At 39.0% G+C, this 20,924-nt stretch overlaps 1 protein-coding gene across 1 annotated transcript; it reads right to left on the bottom strand.

Annotated features, from left to right (window-relative positions):
* Positions 1-65: 65 nt before the first annotated feature.
* LOC102701944 lies at positions 66-5,856 on the bottom strand. The gene is made up of 5 exons (XM_006643880.3): positions 5,661-5,856; positions 4,650-5,019; positions 2,913-3,343; positions 1,778-2,826; positions 66-1,662 (listed from the first exon to the last, which is right to left on the bottom strand). The coding sequence occupies exons 2-5, from the start codon at positions 4,826-4,828 to the stop codon at positions 172-174; spliced, it is 3,150 nt and encodes a 1,049-aa protein (XP_006643943.1). The 5' UTR covers positions 4,829-5,019; positions 5,661-5,856; the 3' UTR covers positions 66-171.
* Between the last annotated feature and the right edge of the window lie 15,068 nt (positions 5,857-20,924).

The raw sequence follows: 20,924 nt of genomic DNA, 5'->3' as shown, positions 1-20,924 counted from the left end.
TACTAGCATAAGTAATCGTTCATTTTTGTTAAACTGATCTTGCAAGAAGAAAAGAACTTGCCTTACAGCAGACCCAGCAAAGCCTCCTCTTACAGTTTTTGACTGTTTGATGCCACAAAGATGAAATGTATGATTGTAATTGTTTCAAAATTATGCACATCACTGTCTGCTTCAGAGGTAATACATATACTCGTTATCGTCACTAATTGTAGTAAAATCAGCTGGATTTCTGTTAGTTATACAGATATCCTGTCTTACTAACCTATCCAAGGGGTGGACCATTTTACCCTTGCCTCTGGCCCAAGATTGAGCTATACTGTTCCTTGCTGATAAAAGTTCTGCACTGGAGCTAACAGAACCCAACTGCAATGCATTCCATTTTGCTGAAAACATTCCAGAATTCAAGGCTTCAAAATGTTCCTTTCTGTTCATCTGATGCGATGCCATCCCTTTCGACACCGATGCCATCCCTTTCGACACCCCTAATTTATAACCAGATTGTGTGCCACAGTTCTCTGACCAGTTTGCAATTTCCTTCTGCAGCAAGGAGCCAAGCACACCAACTCTAGGATGTGGGCGTAAAGGTCTGTGCAAATCATGCAGCTGACGTCGTGACAAGTCTTCGAATGTCAATGGAACCTTTCCATTCAGGTTACTGCCATATGATGTGCTAGTTGATCCTTTGTACTGATTATGTGCATACTGAGAATTCCAAAGTTGAAACTCCATCTGGTTCCTGCTAGAAGTTTCATAGTTGGGAAAGCCTGCTAATGTTGATGGATCCACCATTCTCAGAAGATGGGTCGCAGGCATGGGTTCTTTAGGGTATAAGACATACTGTCCAGCATTTCTTCGATCACATAACTTACCAGCTTCCATGGTTGCTATTGTGCTTGGAAAAATTCTTGCCTGCATCTGGTTAACTGCTCTTTCTGCATAGTGGTCGAGTGGCGCAATTACTTGTTGGTGAGCTGCAAGGTTGCTTGAAGATCCCATGACGTGGGTAGAAGTCAAGTCAACTGCTTGGATACTAGGTCTGAATTGAGCACCACATGTTGCGGCGGGAGAATTTCTTGTAGCGGCCTTAAAATGATCCCACGTAAGCTTCTTTGCATCTTTATGGCCCCAACACTCCATTGGTGCTTCAGCAATACCCTGATCATCATGGTGTGAAAATAATGGTGAGCTTGCAGCAATAGTGACCATTTCTTCCATGCGCAAATGTGTCGGTTGTTCCTGAGTAGACTTTGAATGGCCAGAAATCTGTAACTCCAGAGGATGTGGACTAATATCCTGTGTGCTCGATGCTACATGATTCTGTAGCTCCTTATGTGTATTTTGTGGTGCTAAGGACTTCTGTTGGGAATTAGTGTCAAACACACTTGATGCATAATCTGAACCATCCTTGGCAGCTACTACAACACAGTCACCATCTGCAGTTGTCTTGGGTTGAATATGGCTGATGTCCGAACAATCAGTCTCAGACATAAGCTGTCTCTCATGCTGGTTTTTAGCTAGTAGTTCAACAATGTCCATGGGGATGTCATCTATCATGGTCCGTTTCTCATGCATCAGTTCAAGACTTTTCTTCTTTTTCTTCTTGGGTAGACTCTGCTCATGAAGACCAGACAGATTTTGAATATCATGCTTAGCGGGAGAAACCTGAGATGAGAAATGAGGGAAAATGTCAATCCATTATAATATAGGAAAATAAGCACTATAATCTCAGTCCAAACAAAAAATATGGCACCACAGTAGAAAAGAAAAATATGCTTACCTTTGCCGAGCACCTCAGAACAGAGTTTTCGGTTTCCATCTGGCATTGATCTTCTGTCCTGAGTATAGGTATGTTCTGACTGTCTCTAGTGTTTTCATCACCATTTTTGGCACTGGCAGGTGAATGTGTTTTCCACTTACTCAAACCCGCCGTTGTTCCCTTTGAAGAGCACCTCTGTGTAGAGTTCTCTGATTCATGTTGGCGCATATCTGTCATATGCATGTTTACGTCAAGACCATTTTCAATATTATCGTCATCATCATGCTGAGCACTGACAGTGGGGGTCACTTTTCTGTTGCTCAAATTCCCAGCTGGACGTACAACACTGTGATGCACATTTTCAGTTGTTTTTCTCTTTTTTCCATTCAGCCAGTTCATGAGTGATGATCCATCATCTACAGCATCAGCGAATTTGCGTTTTGTCTTGCTCTTAGTTGACTTTAATTCATCTTCTCTTACTTTCTGGTGGCTACCAGGAAAATCCATGCTTACTTCCAATGGGATTAACCTTCTCTCATCCTCACGGTGATCAGAAACATTTTCATGATGATCTTCATCGCTTCTAGGTTCCCCACCTTGGTTAGCATTTATAATTTCTGATAGAAGCCGTACCTTTTTCGGCTTTCTCCGACAAAGCTTGGCTTCTGAAACATCAGCCTGGGAAGTGTGTTTGTTGCTGTGCTTCTTCTTTTTCATCAACTTTTTATTCATCTCCTTCTTACATTTTGATTTAGCGCTTCTTTTTGGAACGAAGTCTTCACATGGCTCACTGTTGCAGACCTGATCGCATTTCTGTCCAGACATTGGTTTCAGATGTTTGGTCAAATTGCACTTCTCAGCAACAAGAAGTCCTTTAGTTTTTCCATCTCTATCATCATTTGGTTTGAGGATCACTTCAGAAAGTTTTGGAGTGGATGGGGATTGATCTTCATCGTTCCCTTCTTTGTGCAATGCAATCTGGGGAACTTCAGGCAACACTCCAACATCTATAGAAGTGTTGTCAGGGATATTTACTGCCATATCATAATTTTGGGCTGCCCCTTGCAAATCTGTGGGAATCACACAAACATCAGTTTATTCTATACCTTAAATAAAAACCTATCTAGGAATTTAAAAAGCTCTACCTCGACCATACCTTTCATGTGTGGACCAGTATTGCCCTCAGCAGCTCCTTTCTGGCCAGAAGGTGCATTGCATTTGGAGTTGTTGCCTTCTTGCGCACTCTTCGGAAGAGTTGATCTATCAGACTTCTTCCCTTGAGATGATTGTGCACTAGGAGACACTATTTTCGAACCAACAGTAGCAGGCATAAAAGTGCTCCGAACAAATGTGATGGAGCAACCATCGCTTGTGCCATCTTGCTTTGCAGGAAGAGTTCTTGGTGATGTTCCATAATCTGAAGCTTTCAACTTCTCCAAGCACTTAGAGCAATCCCATCGTCGAAACTTCGCTACGGAAAATGGGCTTGAACTAGCTTGGTGTCCATTACATTTTTTCTGGTCAAGGAAAATCCGAGATAGAGAGCGAAATTTTGGGTCCTTCTTTTGAAGAAGAGCAACATACCCTCTGATACAAGAAAAAATAGATTATCATCATAAAGATGCATGCATATATATAGACATCGTATGTTTCGGTCAATGATAAACTTAGAAAAGGCCCTACGGAATGCTAAATGATGCTGTCAGGTAGGCATTTCATTAATCATTCATAGCTTGTACAGCAACACTTGTCCAGAAAAGAAAAGGACCTTCAAGTAAATCTAAGTACTCTAGAATTAACTCAAGGATCGTGACAAATAATCTGACAGGATAAACAACAAAAATAATCTGAATAAATTAATGCTAAATTTGACAAGAAAATTGAGTGTTAAATGCAGAATAATGTAGTAACTAGTTCAACAAATTATAAACCAAAAGGTGACAAATCGATGGTTGATATGTATTGTCATCTCTATAATCTCGGAACAATCCAAATGACTCATAATGGACAATCAAATTAGAGCAATTTTATAGTCCAACAAAAAGTAACAAAAAGTACCTCGAGGTACTAAATCGTTTCTGATCGTTAGATCTAACAGCGCACATCCTACTTAGTTAGATCCAATGGTGAGAAATGATTTAGTATCTCGACGTACCGGTATCTCGAGGTACTTTTTGTTGGACTGGAGTAAATCTCATCAAATTAACATAATGCAAATGTGTAGAAACTATAAATCTGTTACAAGAATCTCCATAACATGCAAACTTGTTTATATATAAACAGAACTGTTTATGATGAACCTTGGCACAAAGAAAAGTGACTAAAAAAATTTAGGGTCCAATGTATGGAAGTACCCAAAAATGTTCATTTAATTAGTGATCATCTTGCTCAATAGAAATATACGAGCACAAATCTACAGCATGGCCTGAATAAATGCATGTGCGCCCAACACACAAACAAATATGAGCAAACACCTAATGAACACATATAGACATGCATGCGTATAGCACTGACAATCATGTGCACAGATTCATATATTGAAGATATTAATGGATGTACCTAGAGTATAAACATACATGAAACACCAAGATAAATGAGAAAAAAAAATGTTTTGCTGCTAGCCTGCTAACTGCTAAGGCATAAATGAGTTCACATGGCTAGATACAGAGCTAGTAGTGGATGTATTGACTTCCTGTATCAAACCATATTCATACGCATGTCCCAGTGCACACGAAATGCTCGTACAAACAGATGACCATATAAGTCCCAACAACTGTGCAAAACCACGATCAATCATGCATGCCCATCCGTCAAACAGTGCAATATGGCATGAACATGCCAATCATCATCCACGACGCAATACCAGAATTGGAATACAGAATAAAATGGTTACCTTATGGAGAAATGCTCGCACTGGTGCTGATCTGCTGGTTCATCACCAGCTAATTCAGCCGCTGCATCCTGAAGAGGCATCGTCAGTTCCAACACTGGTGCAGCAGCAGCAGAAGTTCCACGAGCAAGCATACAGTTCGTCCCAACACGACCACCCTCCTCTACTGCAGCAACCTCCATCGATCGCCACGACGAGGAGAGACGAACGTACACACACAGCACAGGCACAGACCAGGCACACGTCGTCGATCAATCAATCCAGTGATCGATCTCGTAACGAAACGAAACACATCGACCATCCGGAGCACAGGCACACGCGCTTTAATCACAGGAGACGCTCAGCAAGCTAGCAGCTGCATGCTTGCTAGAACCTGAAACAGAAACCAGAAACAGCAGATTTAAGTATATATATAGCCAAGAAGTCGAGCCGAGACGCATGCGCGTATTCATCCATCAGCTCATGGAATATAGAACACCACCAGAATCCGAGCAGGCAAACTATAGCAAGAAAGTAATTCCTCGTAACCTAGACGAACAAAGCGGGCGAAATTAATTACCGCCTAATACACTCACTGTACCTATAATTAACCACGCAGAGGTTTCCAAAATATAGGGTTTACAAGTACATATATACACATGCATGCAGGGGGTAGATCTACCCAAGAAAGAGAAGCGCACAAACCGCCGTAACTAAATCCGCGCGGTAACTAAGCTAGGGCTCAGAATCCCCGCAAAGACGCGATTTTTTCTGGCGACATGAAATATAGGGCGGCGGCGAGGGCTTCCATAGTGGCGAGGAGCTCGAGCCCCGAGAGCACAGCTGGAAAGGACCGGACCTAACGTGGGGCATGGGTGCTTCAGCTGAGCGCCTGAACTGAACCCCCAAACCGAAACCCCAAAGACCAAAAAAAAAAAGGTTTTTTTTGGGGGGGAGAAATTGGGAGTGAATCGGGGAGAAATCGGATGGGTTGATTTGGGGAGAAATCAATCGGTTTCTGCAGTGGGAACTGACCTGGCTGGTCGGAGAGCGGTCGATGCAGCAGGTGGAGGGGGCGGGAGGGCAAGCGATCTCGCCGGCCTGTCGGAGCTGCTCCTCCGGCGGTACCTCCCGGGACTGGTCGATCCGCCGACGGCCGGTCGGCCGGCTCCCTCCAGCCAGGCGGGAGGGAGGGGGGCTTCTTGGAGAATAGTAGTATCCGGGGAGGGAACAAGGAGCCTCGATGCGGCGGCGGAGGATTCGATGAAGACGCGGTGGCGCCGGCCCGCGAGAGGATGAGGGGAGTGGGGGGGGGGGGGGGATCGACGGCGCACCGCTCTGGGAGAGAGGCCGACGCGGAGGAGGCAGCAGCCCCGATAGTAGTAGTAGACTAGTAGTAGTACGAGGAGGAGGAGGAGGACGCGCGCGCGGCGGTGGATTCCGAGCCCGTGGCTCCCAGGAAGGGAAGGGAGGTCGACGGGGCGGGCCGGGGAGAGGCGGGGTGGACGCGCGCGGCAGGCGGCCGGGGGAGGAGCACCGGCGGTGGAGGGAGCTGGTGGTGCAGGCAGCGGAGCAGCTGAGGTGAGGGTGGGGAATAGTGGGGCGAATAGGGTAGGGATTTGGAGGAGGGGTGGTGGAAGGGGAAAAAAAAAAAGAAGAAAAAGATAGGCTCATTGTACCGGTCGGGAGGCATGGCCTGCCGCTCCTGCCCTGCTGCGTGGGTGGGGCCCGCACGGCTTTTCACTCTCTCTCTCTCTCCCCCTCCCTCTCTTCCAGACCTCTCTCTTGCATCGTAGATAAAAGAAAATTCTTTTATCTTTTAAACTCTTTTAAGAAATAATTTTATCACTAAATCTTTGAGGAAAATATTTCTACCCCAGAAACCTTTTAGCCACGCTATCAATATTGACGTAGCCAAACGGTTTGCCACGCTATTGTCGGTGACGTGACAGCATTATCTTGTCACATCATTAATAATGGCGTGACAAGACTGCCATGCTCGAACAGGCAGCGTAGGAGCGTTGTCTTGTCACGCCATCAGCACTGGCGTGGCCAAAAGGTTTAGTTTTGGAAATATTTTTTTCCCAGAGGTTTAGTAATAAAATTATTTCTTAAAAAGGTTTAAAAAAATAAAAAAGTTTCTCGATAAAACCATAGTCGGCGTTTTTCTGGTGATATTACTAAATTTGATTTTTACAATGTGGTTTTAAGAGGTTAAACGCTGTATTTTTTTTAAAAAATCTATATATAAATTTATTATCTTACTTTAGTATAGTATATTTTTAATTTTGTAGTAATTGTATTCTCTATTATTTAAGATCAGAGTCATCTACCATTTTTTTTACCCCACGTCACAATCAAAACCATTGCTTCCATAAAACCACGTCATAGTCAAAACCACTGCTTCCATAAAACCAGTGAGCCTATACAGTCTATCATCAATTATATTATTAAATAGCTATCTAGAAATTTAGATAATCTTTTTTTCATGGACAAAAAGAACACAACCGTAATATTTCATATACTCTTCCTACTATGCATGAAGGGCATGAATTCTATGTGGTATCACTGGTACATTAGCCGTTAGTGAAATGTAGATCGAGCCTAGGATGGGCATAGGTCGGCCAGCAAGTAATTGAGGGTCGGCTCTAGTTCAACTCAATTAATTAAGTTTCAGTTGAGCTAATCCATGACTATTCCTAAATTTTGGCCTAAGATGTTATTGTTTGGTACTGCATGAGCAATGTATTACTTTCTATACAATCTTTGTTGTAGGAAGTTTGACATCAATCCTTTGTGGTATTGTCGGTGCATTAACAGTTACTGACGTGTAGATCTAACTTCATATGTTAATGTTTGCTACTGCACTAGCGATTCTTATACAACGTAACACCAAAGCATGCACAACATTTTGATGTATAATATACATGCATAATATAATGTAGAACTTTTACACGCTGGTATACCAAACACGAAGATATGTGTTATCAAGAACTAATACAATTTACGAGATATACAATGCACTAGGCGTGTTGTAGTAGTTCTGAAATGCAGAGAGTGGATATACAAATTATGTGACAAAGTAAAGATCAATAGTGTTGGTTGTTCCTATTTATTCTCTATGTTTGTGTGCTTTTAGTCTGTACTAGTAAAGTGTGTGTGTTTTCCAATGAGATATTGACTTATGATATGATATTTACTGTTTTATGGGCTCATTGGGAATGGACATGATAGATCTAGAGTTCATATCTTGGGTAGAAAACAACATCTTTTATTTTCTATGATTTTCATACGGAGGTGATGCGCTGTGTGCAAAAGGAGAGTTGGTTTTGTTGGTTTTCTCAAGGGGCACACTACACACAAGGGAGAGAGGAAGGACAAATTAAACGACTGCATTTTTAAGTAGTATATATAATTTACTAACAAACCATAATACATTGTTTTACATGTTATCAGCACAACGATTTTCTTCGGACCAAGGGATGTCTTACCGCAATGTTCTAATTTCTATGCTATAACAACTTAAATATGGCATACATGTTCTTTATTATTGGTCGAATACTTGATTTGTCGATTGTATTGTTGATAATGGTACACAATCCAGCACTATGTCATATCCTAAATCTAGTGAGAATCTATTTGTGGAAAGATCTTTCTTGAAAGAAAGTGTGTCCTTACCACTCAATAGCATTGTAGACATATATCCTATCATCATTGTATAAAGATTTACTAATAGATTGTCTGACACAAAGCTTCAACACTAGAGGCATTGAATAGCAATCTTTCATGATAACCATATGACGCTAGTTCTAGAACACGGTGTAGACCGAGTCAGCAACTCAATAGTCCATATATCAACATGCGTGTGGAAGTGTCCTAATGGAGATTTAGGAAAAAGAACAAAAAAAGAAGTGTGACTACTAATCTATAGGGAGATGACAAAAACCAATGGATTGATCCAACTCTGCATTTTTTATGGGTGGAAATCGTCGCAATTCTTTTTTTGGGGGGGGGGGCATGCAGGGTGGTGGGTGATCATGCCAATGTGCCATTGACCTCCCAACGCTACTTTGGTGTAGACGTCTCAGCCGCTTTACTAACAACGACCAATCTCTAGTAAATCAGGTAGGGCAAGACCCTCTCGAATAATAGCAGTAAGAATCGCATAAGAAGGCAAGATGTGGCGGTAGCAAATTTCAAAGAGAATACGATGACAGCCAAGGAGGGAGGTCAACATAGTCATGCCTAGGGATTATAGGACAATTGTCACGCTAGCAGTTGGAAATGAGGTGCAGCAATGTTGTATGTGTTTGTTCATGTGTGTGTGTGTTTGTGTGATATATATATATATATATATATATATATATATATATATATATATATATATATATATATATATATATATATATATATATATACACACATATACATACATACATATATATAGAGGGTGTGTGTGTGTGTGTGTGTGTCAGTGAGTGTGTGTGTGTGTGAATTCTTTAGATTGTCTATGTGTTCTTTTGTCTAGACTGGAAGTGATGATAATGTGTTGTTTAACATTTTAATCAATGACATCATTTCTCTTTAGACCAAGGTATGTTTTACTACGATATATTCCAACCCCTATTCTAGACATGGTTGGTGTGCCTTGGCCCTACGTATGAACTAGAATTTTTTTCCTGCTACAGGTGACGCCTCAAAGATAGCACTCCCTTAACACAAACAACAATGTCATCTTGAACGGTCAATGGGCACTTGGCCTAAATGTGGTTACAGGTCCTAGTAGAGGTGGCCTTCCTCTTCCTCTCCCCACATAAGATGGCACATAGCCACATGAAGCCATTAATGAATATGCATGCTATAGCAAGGTCTCATTATATTCACAAGCTCCCGGTATCTAAGACAACACTTCTAAAACAAACTATTGACTCAAGCACATGCCCACTTCCTATCGAAACTACATGTGCCATCAACCCAAGTTGCATGGTCAATGATGCTTAGAGACGATAGCAAGCCAATCGATGACACTAATAATCACACTATTTTCCTACCACTGGTTTGCTAAATCAAGTCAATGGCTTCTATAGAGCTAGCAAAATAGTGCAACCAACACAATAGCCCCTATGAGGCTACCTAATCTCTTCATGGAAGCTCCACTACTATTCTAGCCCAAGGTCTTAAAAACCATTTTATCATGATGTAGTGCACCCAAGGAGTTTTGTCAATACAATTACCGCTCGAAGTAACGAAAATTGGTGAATTGGAGAAACTTTATCAACATTTTCAATTTTAGTCTATATTATTCAAAATTGGCCTATTTACCAATAGGTTTCTCAATTCATATATATTAGCTCAATAAGACCGATAACCATGGTAATGACTAGCTACCATCGCATTTTCAAACCCTGCTCTCGCATGATTGTTGAGTGAAGTCGTTTATTTTTTCACCAGGAGCAATAAGGAGAAAACCCTCATCATAGAAGGCCCATCTCTTCCTAGAAACGCCCCTTCCGTGCATCACAGAGATTAAGTATTTCTCTACAAAATCATCAATGAGAGGCGATACGTGGCTAAAGATGATTAATCAAAAAGGACATAAATCTGCTAGGACGGGGCAATTTTCACCAGCCTAAATCTATCGCAAGAACCTAGCTAGATCAGGGAAAAACGGCAAAATCCAAGTAGATCCTATCCAACTAAGAGAATGCAACGGATTAAAACAATAGGTACGACAAGATTAAATCAAACCTACGGAGAAGAAAAGGCAGGGCACAAAAAGGATAGAAATAATCACAATGCGGGACTTACCTGTCCAAGGTAGGAGACGATGCAACCACCGACAGATGGATTTGTCGGAAACGCAGAGATGGGGGCACGAATCGAGGTTAAGGCGGTGACGACTCCGGCATGAACTGGAGAGGCAGGAGGACAGATCCGAGCAACACGGTGGCGCCCCGAAAGAGAATTTGGGGAGGCGGATGGGGAAAGACGCGTGCTAGGGTTTGGGGGAGAAGGAGAGAGGGGGAGAGTGGCAGCGCGAGGGAGGAGTGGCGGCGCGGGGCAGAGTGGGGTAGGGTTAGGTAGGTGGGTGAGAAAGGAGAGGTGTGGGCTCAAATCCAGGCAACACGACAGCAATTTCAACTAGAATTTAATTGGGAATTTAATTGAGACAGTGAATGAGAATAGACGTGCAGGTTTTAGGGAGATAGAAAGAAGGGAGGGGATTTAGTTTTTTTTCACTTCATAAATGACCCACATGTTATTGGCTCGTACTGTCTTTGTGTATTGTAAGTTGACACCAGCATAACAAAGTGACAATCTTTGTACCGAGGAGTAGAGAAAGAAAGAGATGATTGTGGTGATGTGAAAAGAAAGTCCGGAAGTAAGTAATCAATTATGTGGAGGCCGACTGTGTGGACGTGAATGTTTCCATCCTGGGGAGATGTGAGACATGTGCCCTTGCCGCCACATCAGCAGGAACCCATACCACCAGCTGCTATAGCAAAATAACTGGCCGGGATGTGTTTTGGCACCGTTTGGTTTTTGCAGCAATCTGGTTAATTTCTTAGCTTTCATCAACAAATTCAGAATTTCACAAGCATAATGCGACAACATATTAAATTAGTTTATGGTGTTAGCATTACCTCTTTTGATCCGTGTGAATGTAAATGGGTCTCCAACAAGTAATAAATTTGTGGTGGACACATAGTAGATATCCAATATGTTCAAAGCATAAATGGTGTAGTTTATTTGATTCTAGTCGTATAATTATTTTTTTCAGTGTGCGACACGCATATCTCACATAGTAAAAATGGCATATAAGATTTTTTTAAAAGAAATGTTAATTGTCCTATATATATGCGAGACGTATAGATAATAGGGAAAGTGCTTGGAACCATAACATTCTCAAAGCACAGGCTAGTAAAACAGAAAGCAGATGAATGAACATCATATATATGCATCTTTCTTGCCGTAAAGTTATCTACGATTTTTTTTCTTCGCTTCATATGAATGTTTTTTTCGAATGAAACCTCTAATGGCCTATTCAGTTTTGAAGGAATTTTAATCCACATAAATAGGAGAAGTGCAATAATAGAAATGTATAGTCACATCTATCCATATGAATTTTTCCGAGAGGTTTGGGTGGATAAATTTTTGTCTATATTTTCTCCCTATAAAATGTAGGAAAGGAGAATTCAATTACTTTGGTTGTCCTATACTATATTTCTACAAACCGAATGACTTTCATAGAAATCCAATTATTTTTCTCCAAAACGATTAGGCCCTAATTAAGAGGGTAGGAAGCTCCTGAAATACACTGGTAGAAGATGATGATTGATCCAATTAAGTTTGTAAGAAAATCGGACCCAAAAATCTCCCGAAAAGGTAGGAAGCTTATCCGCCTTAAATATTGTTGATTCTCAATATAATCGATCTAAAAATGGCAAAACATGTGGGATCATGGGGCAAAAATTAATGGATCAGTTCTTACCTTTGTTTATCCTCTTGAGTCTTGACGGGGTTTTCGGATTCCATTAATTTGGTATTGATCATATATCTCCTAATTATTACCTATATATGTGATCTGACTACTGTTTATGTGGTTTCGTCAACGTATTTTGTATCAGCAGATCAACGAATGCATTTTACTTACTAATTGTTACCTTATTACTGGATAATTAAGCACCTTTGTGTAGAATTTTGGTACACAGGCCGTCAGTCTTCTGCATGCATGTTTATCTCCAGACTCCAGGCCATTTATTTGAAGATTATTTGCATCATCTTGCCCATGAGCCCATGAGTACTGATCGACCAATACATATAGTACGACAGGGATCACACATTTCTATTCGCTGACATTCCCAGAGGAATGTATTTTCGTGTTATTTTGACTTTTTTTTTTTCGTTTCAGCTTGTTCATACAGGTGATCAGCTGTCGTCTCTACTTTCAATTAATATTAAACCTTTATGGGTTTATACTCATCCTTGCAGAGACGTCATCATCAACCTATCAACTTCATCACTTCTAAAATCTCCAACCTTCGCCAGTGTTTATAACTTCTGAAAAAGAAACCACACGTTAATTAGGAGTGTATATATATCTGAAACGTCAACCTGAGCACTGCATTTTTTTGTTTCTGTTCTTTCTTCCTATTATTGTTTGTGATAGCATCTTCACATGGATATAATTGCAGTGATTATAGCAATACGAATCTCTTCAGTTTTTTCCAATTTAATTTGTTCATCGATCTTCATTTAGTTTAAGGATTACTTCAGAAAGTTTTGAACTACGTACGGGATTAAGTGATAATTAATAACTATCTAGGTAAAGCCGTAGCCTCCAATCATGCATTGCACCGAAGAAGCATTACCGGAAGTATTTGTTGTCACATCAGGCCAGCCACAACCCTTGCAAAATACAAGGAAATTAAATCACAACAAACATTAGCTTTAATTTACAGCTATATATATTAATTTTTATGGGGCCTTCTACTATGGATCATAGCTTTTGTGGATGCATGGGATCGACCGGTGTGAGTTCCTTTCTTGCCAGAAGAAGTTTGGAATTGCATTTTTCAACACACACCGAATTGAAGGAGTTGATCATCTCTGAGCATTCTTGTGTGCATGTAGAACTATGCTGCTTACTTACTCGCTTATTAGAAAATTAAATGCACAACTTGTGGGTGCTTTTTATTTCCTAACTGGCCATTCTGTAAAACATACTAAGTTTGGCGATTTATTATATTTTTTCCAGCATTTTCCTACTTATTGTCTAACATATGTAGCATTAATAAATTGTTGAACAGAAGGTAAGCAAAAAATAATTCAATTAAATATCGCATAGATTTTTTTTCTACGAGAGGCTAGCACATCCATATGAAAAAACGTACAGTACGGCATAAGTAACTAACATAATTAATCATGCCTAACAACATAATCTTACCGTTAAACTCATTGTACTGCTGCCACGCAAACATCAATACTGTACAGTAAAAAAATTAAAAATATATTTAAAACAATGCCCATAATCAACCATGCCAAATAAGTACTTAATCTACTTCCTTCCTGTATAAAGACCAGGTTTTTCTCCCATCAACACCACTACAACTTTTATTCTATTTGTCACTTTCAAGTGAAAAAAAAAAGATCAGCAACCAGATGGGCTCTCCACAATCTCATGAGAAGTAGCAGCAGGCGACTGGCAGGAGCACAGGAGCAGCTCTGCACAGAAAATCCGGGATAATGGGTGTGGGGGAAGGAGGGCGAGCGAATCAGATGCCACACACCAGCACTCACCCGATCCGCACCACCCACACCACCTTTTGCTCCACTCACGCAAACCTACATATGCGTGCAGGGCCAAAAGGAAACCCTAACCCTAACCCTAACCACAGTGGGGCTTAACCCTAACCCAGCCCCCAACCCTAGCTAACCAGAGCAATTAATTAGTCAATTAATTAATTGGAAATTTGGTGGGGCCCAGCTTGGTGGGGGAAAGCAATCAAAGCATTCATTCAAGGAGGGGGGGACGGACGGAGTGTGTCAAGCAAGAGGACAAAATAATGGTGGTGGTTTGCTGCTGCCTCCTCCTCCTCCTCTAGCTAGCTTGCTCTGTCTCTTTTTCTTTTTTTATTTCATTTTGGTGATGGTGCAATGTGCACACCAGGTTGTGCACCTCACAAATTAAGCAGCATCCCCCTTGTGGTGTACTAGCGGCTTTTATTAATTGCATGGGTTAAGGGGAGGTTAATTTGGTCGGGGTTTTGGTGGGTCATATATAGGGGCAGGGGAGGCTAATTTGTTAGTTTGGAAGGATGGTTACGAAATATATATGAGGATACTTATATGTTCGGAGCTACTTAGGAGCTAAAACTTGTTTTTAAGTAAAAAATTAGTGTTAAATTTATTCATATTTTTTATTATTTCTTATTGTAGATAATAAAAACCATGAAATATCAAAGCCTAAGAACAACAACCAATCCAGGGGCGGATCCAACATGCGACGGCCGGGGCTCAAGCCCCTGCTACCCCGTTAAAGTCATTGGAGCCCCTACGAAGACCCCCTAAAATTTTATGACAAAAATTAATAGAAAGATGAGCTAAAACTCTATGTAATGTATTCAGATCCTCTAATTTTATTGGCTAGATCCGCCGCCGGATGAATCAGCCATCTTATATATATTATCTTCTAGTTAATTATGAGTAGGAGCTGTTAGCTGTAGGTAGTATTAACTCGCAAAAACAAAGTACTGATTAACACCTACAGTAATAATCATGAGAACCCAAAGTTAATCCGTGGGCGCATGTATAAATGCAAATTAAACCTTGTTGTGTGTTCTCGTACATGCATGTCCCATCCTTTCTTTTTCATCCAGATGCTTCTTCCCTTTACCTCCTACCTACCACACCTTGCTGCTAGCTTTGTGTGTACGTGTTCATTGTGCGCTCCCCATCCAAACCAAATTTCACTCATGTTAATTCCCTCTTTCTCCAACTTGTGTGCAGTACTAATTAATATATGTTGTGACAAAGATGGATCGATCCTTGCTTGGTGATAATTAATGTTAATTCTTGATTTATTTTTTATCTGCGATCTTCGATCCGTTTTTGTTGACACACATGCACGTACGTACGGTGCTAGACCATGAATGGATATTTAAGTATATTTTAGCTAATTAATATATATAGAAAGCATTCCAGAAATGTTAGTTCTAACATTTAGGTAGCTAAATTTAGTGAAATTTTCATGTAGTAAATACAAGCTACGGATGTAATTAAAGAAGGCGAGTGATCAGCTGCGTACGGATCGATGGCAATGGCCAATGGGAGCACAGTGCATGACCAACAATACCCAACAGGCAATTGCCTATTAGTATTAAAGCTGCTGCATGCATGCCTAGTTGGTTCGATCGATCTAACAGAGATGCTTCATTAGTTAGTGGGATCAAATCTCAATCCCCACTCATATATATATATATATATGCATGGGACCATATATATATATATATTACACACACACAAGTATACGCATTTATATATGTGAGTATGTATGTGAGACCCTTTCATGCATGTCTCCATCGATCCCCCTCTGATCCTGTCCCATTTAGAGATCGATCGCCATCGCCTCGTTGTCGCCTGTCTATGCATGCACTGATCAGCAAGAAGCCAAGAACGTCTTCACCGTTAAGAGCAAATAGAAACGCATATACATGATGAAAGCTCATATCTTTACTGATAAGAGCAATGAGAGAGGAGGAGCGAGCAAGTCCAGATATACCAAGAATATATGCCTCTTTCATCACATATATCCCTTACCCTGCCTGCCTCCTCCGTCCACCACAATGGCCAAATCGATATTTCTCCGTGCGTCAAACCATCAATTTGAGGAGGCAAGAGGGCGATTTTTCACTTACTAGAGGGGTGATTGATTGTCTTTTTTCAAGAAAAAAGCTGAACAACATATTTACAAATGAAAAATAATTTATGAATACAACTTTTATATATTTGTTTTTAGATATCTAAAAGCTAAGGCTTAAAAAATAAAATACTACGATGAAAAAAAAACTAAAATCAACTTTAAATTTAATTTTAAAAACTTTAATTTTGGCTTATAATCATAAGCAGAAACGAAAAGATAAGAGTGTAAATCTATGATGAGAACCTAGATCACAGAGAAACATAAAGATTTTGTGCAATAGAGTAGAAAGTACTACCAATAAATCCAAAAAGATCAAATCCAACATATAGAAATTGGAGGATTAAAACAATGAGACTGGATAGGTTAAAATGAACATACGGAAGAAAAAGGAAAAGAAAAAGCAGAGAGAACAAAATAACTTAAATTATCATGATATGGGACTGAACGATTCATGGTAGGAGACATCGCAATTGCTTACCAATGTACAGATCAAAGCGGGGGACTTAGATAAAATGGGTAAAGCCTAAAATGGGTAAAGCCTAGTGTCCAAAAAGAAACAATTTGCAGGCATGTACTTCATAGTATATACATTCGAGGTCAAACCAAACAGCGTATTATAGCTACTCACACTTAACCAAAAGAAAAAAATTCATATAAATGTTAATAAATTTGGACACATATACAAACTATATACATTGCTCAATGGATAAATCTAGACAAGATTAAAATTAAAGTCTTAAGATATAAAGTGAAGGGATCAGTACATATTAGAAACCATCACTCGTGACATAATTCTCCCAGCTTTGCGAAAGCCAGTTCTAGGCATTTGTTTTCCCTGACCTGGAATTTTCCAACGCTTTCCAATCGCGGGGAGCAATCTCATGGTCGAAACCTTGGAAGTGAAAAATGGGCATGCATGAACTAGCTTAATTTGTGTCCATCGCAGTATTTCAGGTCATACATATTTCTTAATATCTAAGAAAAATCTACAAGATATCTTCTTAGACAAATAGCTGAATTCGCTATTTATATCCACAATGTTTTTTAACGTACTTCAGTGTAAGTTCTTTTCAGTTCTCATAAATATGAATTAATTAATTCTCTGAATGGCTGTTTGAAGGACACAATAAGAGAGACATGTATATGATATACATATTTTTATTTTGGTAGTATATATTTGTCGCATGTCCAGCAACATAAAAAATATCAAAGTGTCTTATTAGTAGTGAGAGTAGTATTACTGGTACATTTAGCTAATTAAGGGGTGTTGGAATGATAAGATTCATTAGTACTTATTTTAACTGTTCCAAAATATTAAAATTTCTGCACACTTTCTAAAATTTGGGATAGAAATAATGATATCAACTAAAAGATATGTTGAAACGATGGATAAATATGCTTGTCGTACGATATATGAATGAATGCAATACGTTAAAATGATGGATAAATTACGTTGAAATATTGTGAAAATAGTAAGGAGGATAATGTTTTGACATTCTTATATATTAATCTTTAAAATCTAAAAAATTGTATGATGTAGCATGTTTGTGTAAAATTTAAATATAACCATTATTAGCACGTAAGTTATGACATAACATGTTTGCACATATGAGCTTCAAATATAATAGTTGTCAGTGATGATGACATGTTATGTTTTTATATTAAATTTTATAACTAATGAGTAAAAACTATATAGAAAAATAGATTTGTGAACCAAAAATAATTAATGAACTATAAATTATTTTCTAAACTTTTATATAGTATAAATCAACGGAGAAATCTAACTCTTTTAGCACGGATGGAGCCCTAGCCAGTTAGGACGGCAACAATTAAAAGATAACTAGACAGTTTTAGGTACACAATATCTGGTACCTAAAGCATTTCTCCACGGGTGGAAAAACCTAGGAAGCAATTAACGTCCCATCCATAAGATCAGGGAATAGCTATAGCTATAGGATTCTCAGATGAGAGGTTTTCGTGGATCTAGTTTTCTATTAGTGCGTATTTTTTAATAATATATGTAGATAAAAATTAGTACATGTAGCACCATCAGCTAGTAGCTTAGTGGTACTAGCTATTAGATCAGTACACGATGATCAACATCCCACTGTACTTGGCTAGTAGTACTACACTCCATCGGAGTACTATATCTAAAGAAAAGAAAAAAGAGAAAAGAAATCAGCTTCTTAGGGGCTGTTTCTTTCTTACGGACTTTTCTACTCCCTATCCTATCGAATATTTGGACACTAATTAGAACTATTAAATATTAAATATAGACTATTAATAAAACCTATCTATTTCGCGAGACGAATATATTGAGCCTAATTAATCCATAATTAGCGAATGTGATGCTACAGTAAACATTTGCTAATTGTGGCTTAATTAGGCTTAAAAAATTTGTCTAATGAAATAATCTTTATTTATGCAATTAGTTTTGTCATCAGTCTATATTTAATACTCATAATTAACGTCCAAACATCCGATACGATAAGGGACTAAAAAAATCTCTGGATCTAAATGGCCCATTAGAATGTGTATCAGGATATACCCGGTTATTATAACTGATTCCCATATACTAATATTTATAGTATAGATTGTAGTATTAAACTACTGCCTTTGAATAATATTTATATATTTGCACATATGTTTGGTTGGTCATCTTATTAAAAAAAACTGATGTAATTATTATTTATTTAATTTTGATTGGATTTATTACTAAATATATTTTAATCATAAATAATATATTTTATATATTTGCATATAATTTTTAAATGAGCCGATGGTTGTGACAATTAAATAATGTATGATGTTATCTACTAAAATTACGGAGAGAATATACTAATTAAAGTAATCATGATATGTACATGTCAATTCATTTGATGCGTAATGACTTGATCAATCTACTGGCTTGGCTAGCTAGCTATATACGTATAGTCAAGAAGGTATTATGATGGATGTACGTACGTATAGTCCTGCATGCGAGTTTAGAAACGACATAGGGTGCATTCGCGACATATACGTATACTAATTAGCCAACAAATTAACTAATTAATTTACACATGCATAATGATGCATGAATTACTGGCCGATAAGAGACTCTCATACATGCAGTTTCTGGCAGTGGCCTGTGTGTGGTTCATAATTGTACTCCAGAGAGTGTTTTCAGTGGCGATGGATATGGAATATTGGAATCTAGCTTATGTCAGTCCAGAAAGTATATGATCAACGAGCCAGAAAAGATAATCAGTGAGAAAATGATGCATCACACTGCTGATGATGTTGTAGTACTAATCCCCTCTTTTGCATGTGTACGTACACCAAACAAATCTCGTGCTAGATGAGCGAGACATATGTAAATTTATTATGATTTATTAATTAATATCATCCTGAGCATGAACAAAGAAATGTCTAAATATATAGATATTTGTATTTGTTGCGGGATAAATATGAATCTTTAGGTTGAAACGTGACAGCTAGTTGGTACTGAATGATGAAATATTTGTACTTATATGGTTAATTAGCAAATTAACTGTGGGGTCATGCCAAAGGGGAATTTATGGATTAGTTAGCCTCTGCATTGACTAATTGAGTGCTAATACATATAGGTCCATAAAACCATTGCACTTCTGTACCGCACTTCTTTTTCTGCGTGATGCACAAATTTCCTCATTCTTACGAGTGCAAAGATGAAAACTGATCGTGCAGACAAGTACTCCCAGCCTAAAATAAACCTAAAATAACTTTACGTTTATCCATCCCACACGCATAATGCATATATATACCAGTAAAAAATAAATATTCTCTACTTTATGAAATCACAACGTACGTAATTATGCTCTACTTTATTTAATTCCAAAATATTTGTTCCCTACCTTCACAAACTTCAGTACAATAATTAATTGCTCAAAGGTAGTTTTATTTTAGGACAAAAGCGAGTACACTAGACAATATTTTTTTTAATCTTCAGGATATAATCGATCCTAGTTATTATTATTAATTTTGGTAAGAATTAGGAATAACTGGTTAGTACGTACTTAATCCAATATATAAGGCGTTGATATGATTAATTTGTTCTGTACTAGCGCACCTAATTAATACAAACCCTAACAAAATTGCAATATGAAAAATTAAGCTTACATATCTCTTCATGGTCGATTCCAATTTGTAACACATATATATATACATCAGAGTTAATACTAGCTAATAACCAACAAAAGCTTTAGCAGAACACAGATATATATGTACGTGTATATCACTGAGAGATGGGCCCACCTAGATGGGTCCCACTGGTCATTAAATAAATTGGGGGTGGTCACATCGATCGGGCATTATACAATTGGGCTGCTCTTAAATTGTCCACATCCCAGTATCGATCATCATCTTCCTTCTCATCTCGTCCGATCCTTTTTCTCCCCGGCCGTCACTCTCATCCTCCCCAACTGCCTAATTAGCTAGCCGTCATCGCAAACAAGCTGGCAATTAATTTCCTTTCTACGTTAGTTTGCAAGCAATTAATCAAGTGGCGAAAAGAATTAAGCTAGCTAATTCAGACAGCGATTGGACCAAGCTAGATTGTACAGTGAGCTAGCTATATATATATGTAGCTCGCGGCGGCGCGACCTGCTGGCCGGCGGCTGCCGGCGGCGAGGGTTGTGCACAGTAGATCAGCCGTGGGTAATTAATTAGCTGGACCGGATTGATGGAGCATGCAGCTGTGTGAAGAAGACTGCAGGTGACCTTATTACGAGTGACATATATGGGCATGCATGTACAGCTGTTAGTCTGTCAGTGCTAGCTAGACATATATAGCTAGTCGCAAAAGCTCAAAAAGGAATCGTTGTTTATTAGTTCATGAAGAATGTTCCTAATTAAGTTTA

Source organism: Oryza brachyantha, chromosome 1 (assembly GCF_000231095.2).
Source record: "Oryza brachyantha chromosome 1, ObraRS2, whole genome shotgun sequence".
Classification (NCBI taxonomy): Eukaryota; Viridiplantae; Streptophyta; class Magnoliopsida; order Poales; family Poaceae; genus Oryza; species Oryza brachyantha.
The sequence above is the reverse complement of the archived record's forward strand: the minus strand, read 5'-3'. Positions and strand labels throughout refer to the sequence as shown.

Bases quoted from the DNA above. Each gene is read 5' to 3' on its own strand.
- LOC102701944 (XM_006643880.3), bottom strand. From the start codon at position 4,828: ATGGAGGTTGCTGCAGTAGAGGAGGGTGGTCGTGTTGGGACGAACTGT. The intron at 3,344-4,649 runs GTAACCATTTTA...TTCTTGTATCAG, and splicing joins TGCGAGCATTTCTCCATAAG to AGGGTATGTTGCTCTTCTTC. The intron at 2,827-2,912 runs GTATGGTCGAGG...TGATTCCCACAG, and splicing joins TACTGGTCCACACATGAAAG to ATTTGCAAGGGGCAGCCCAA.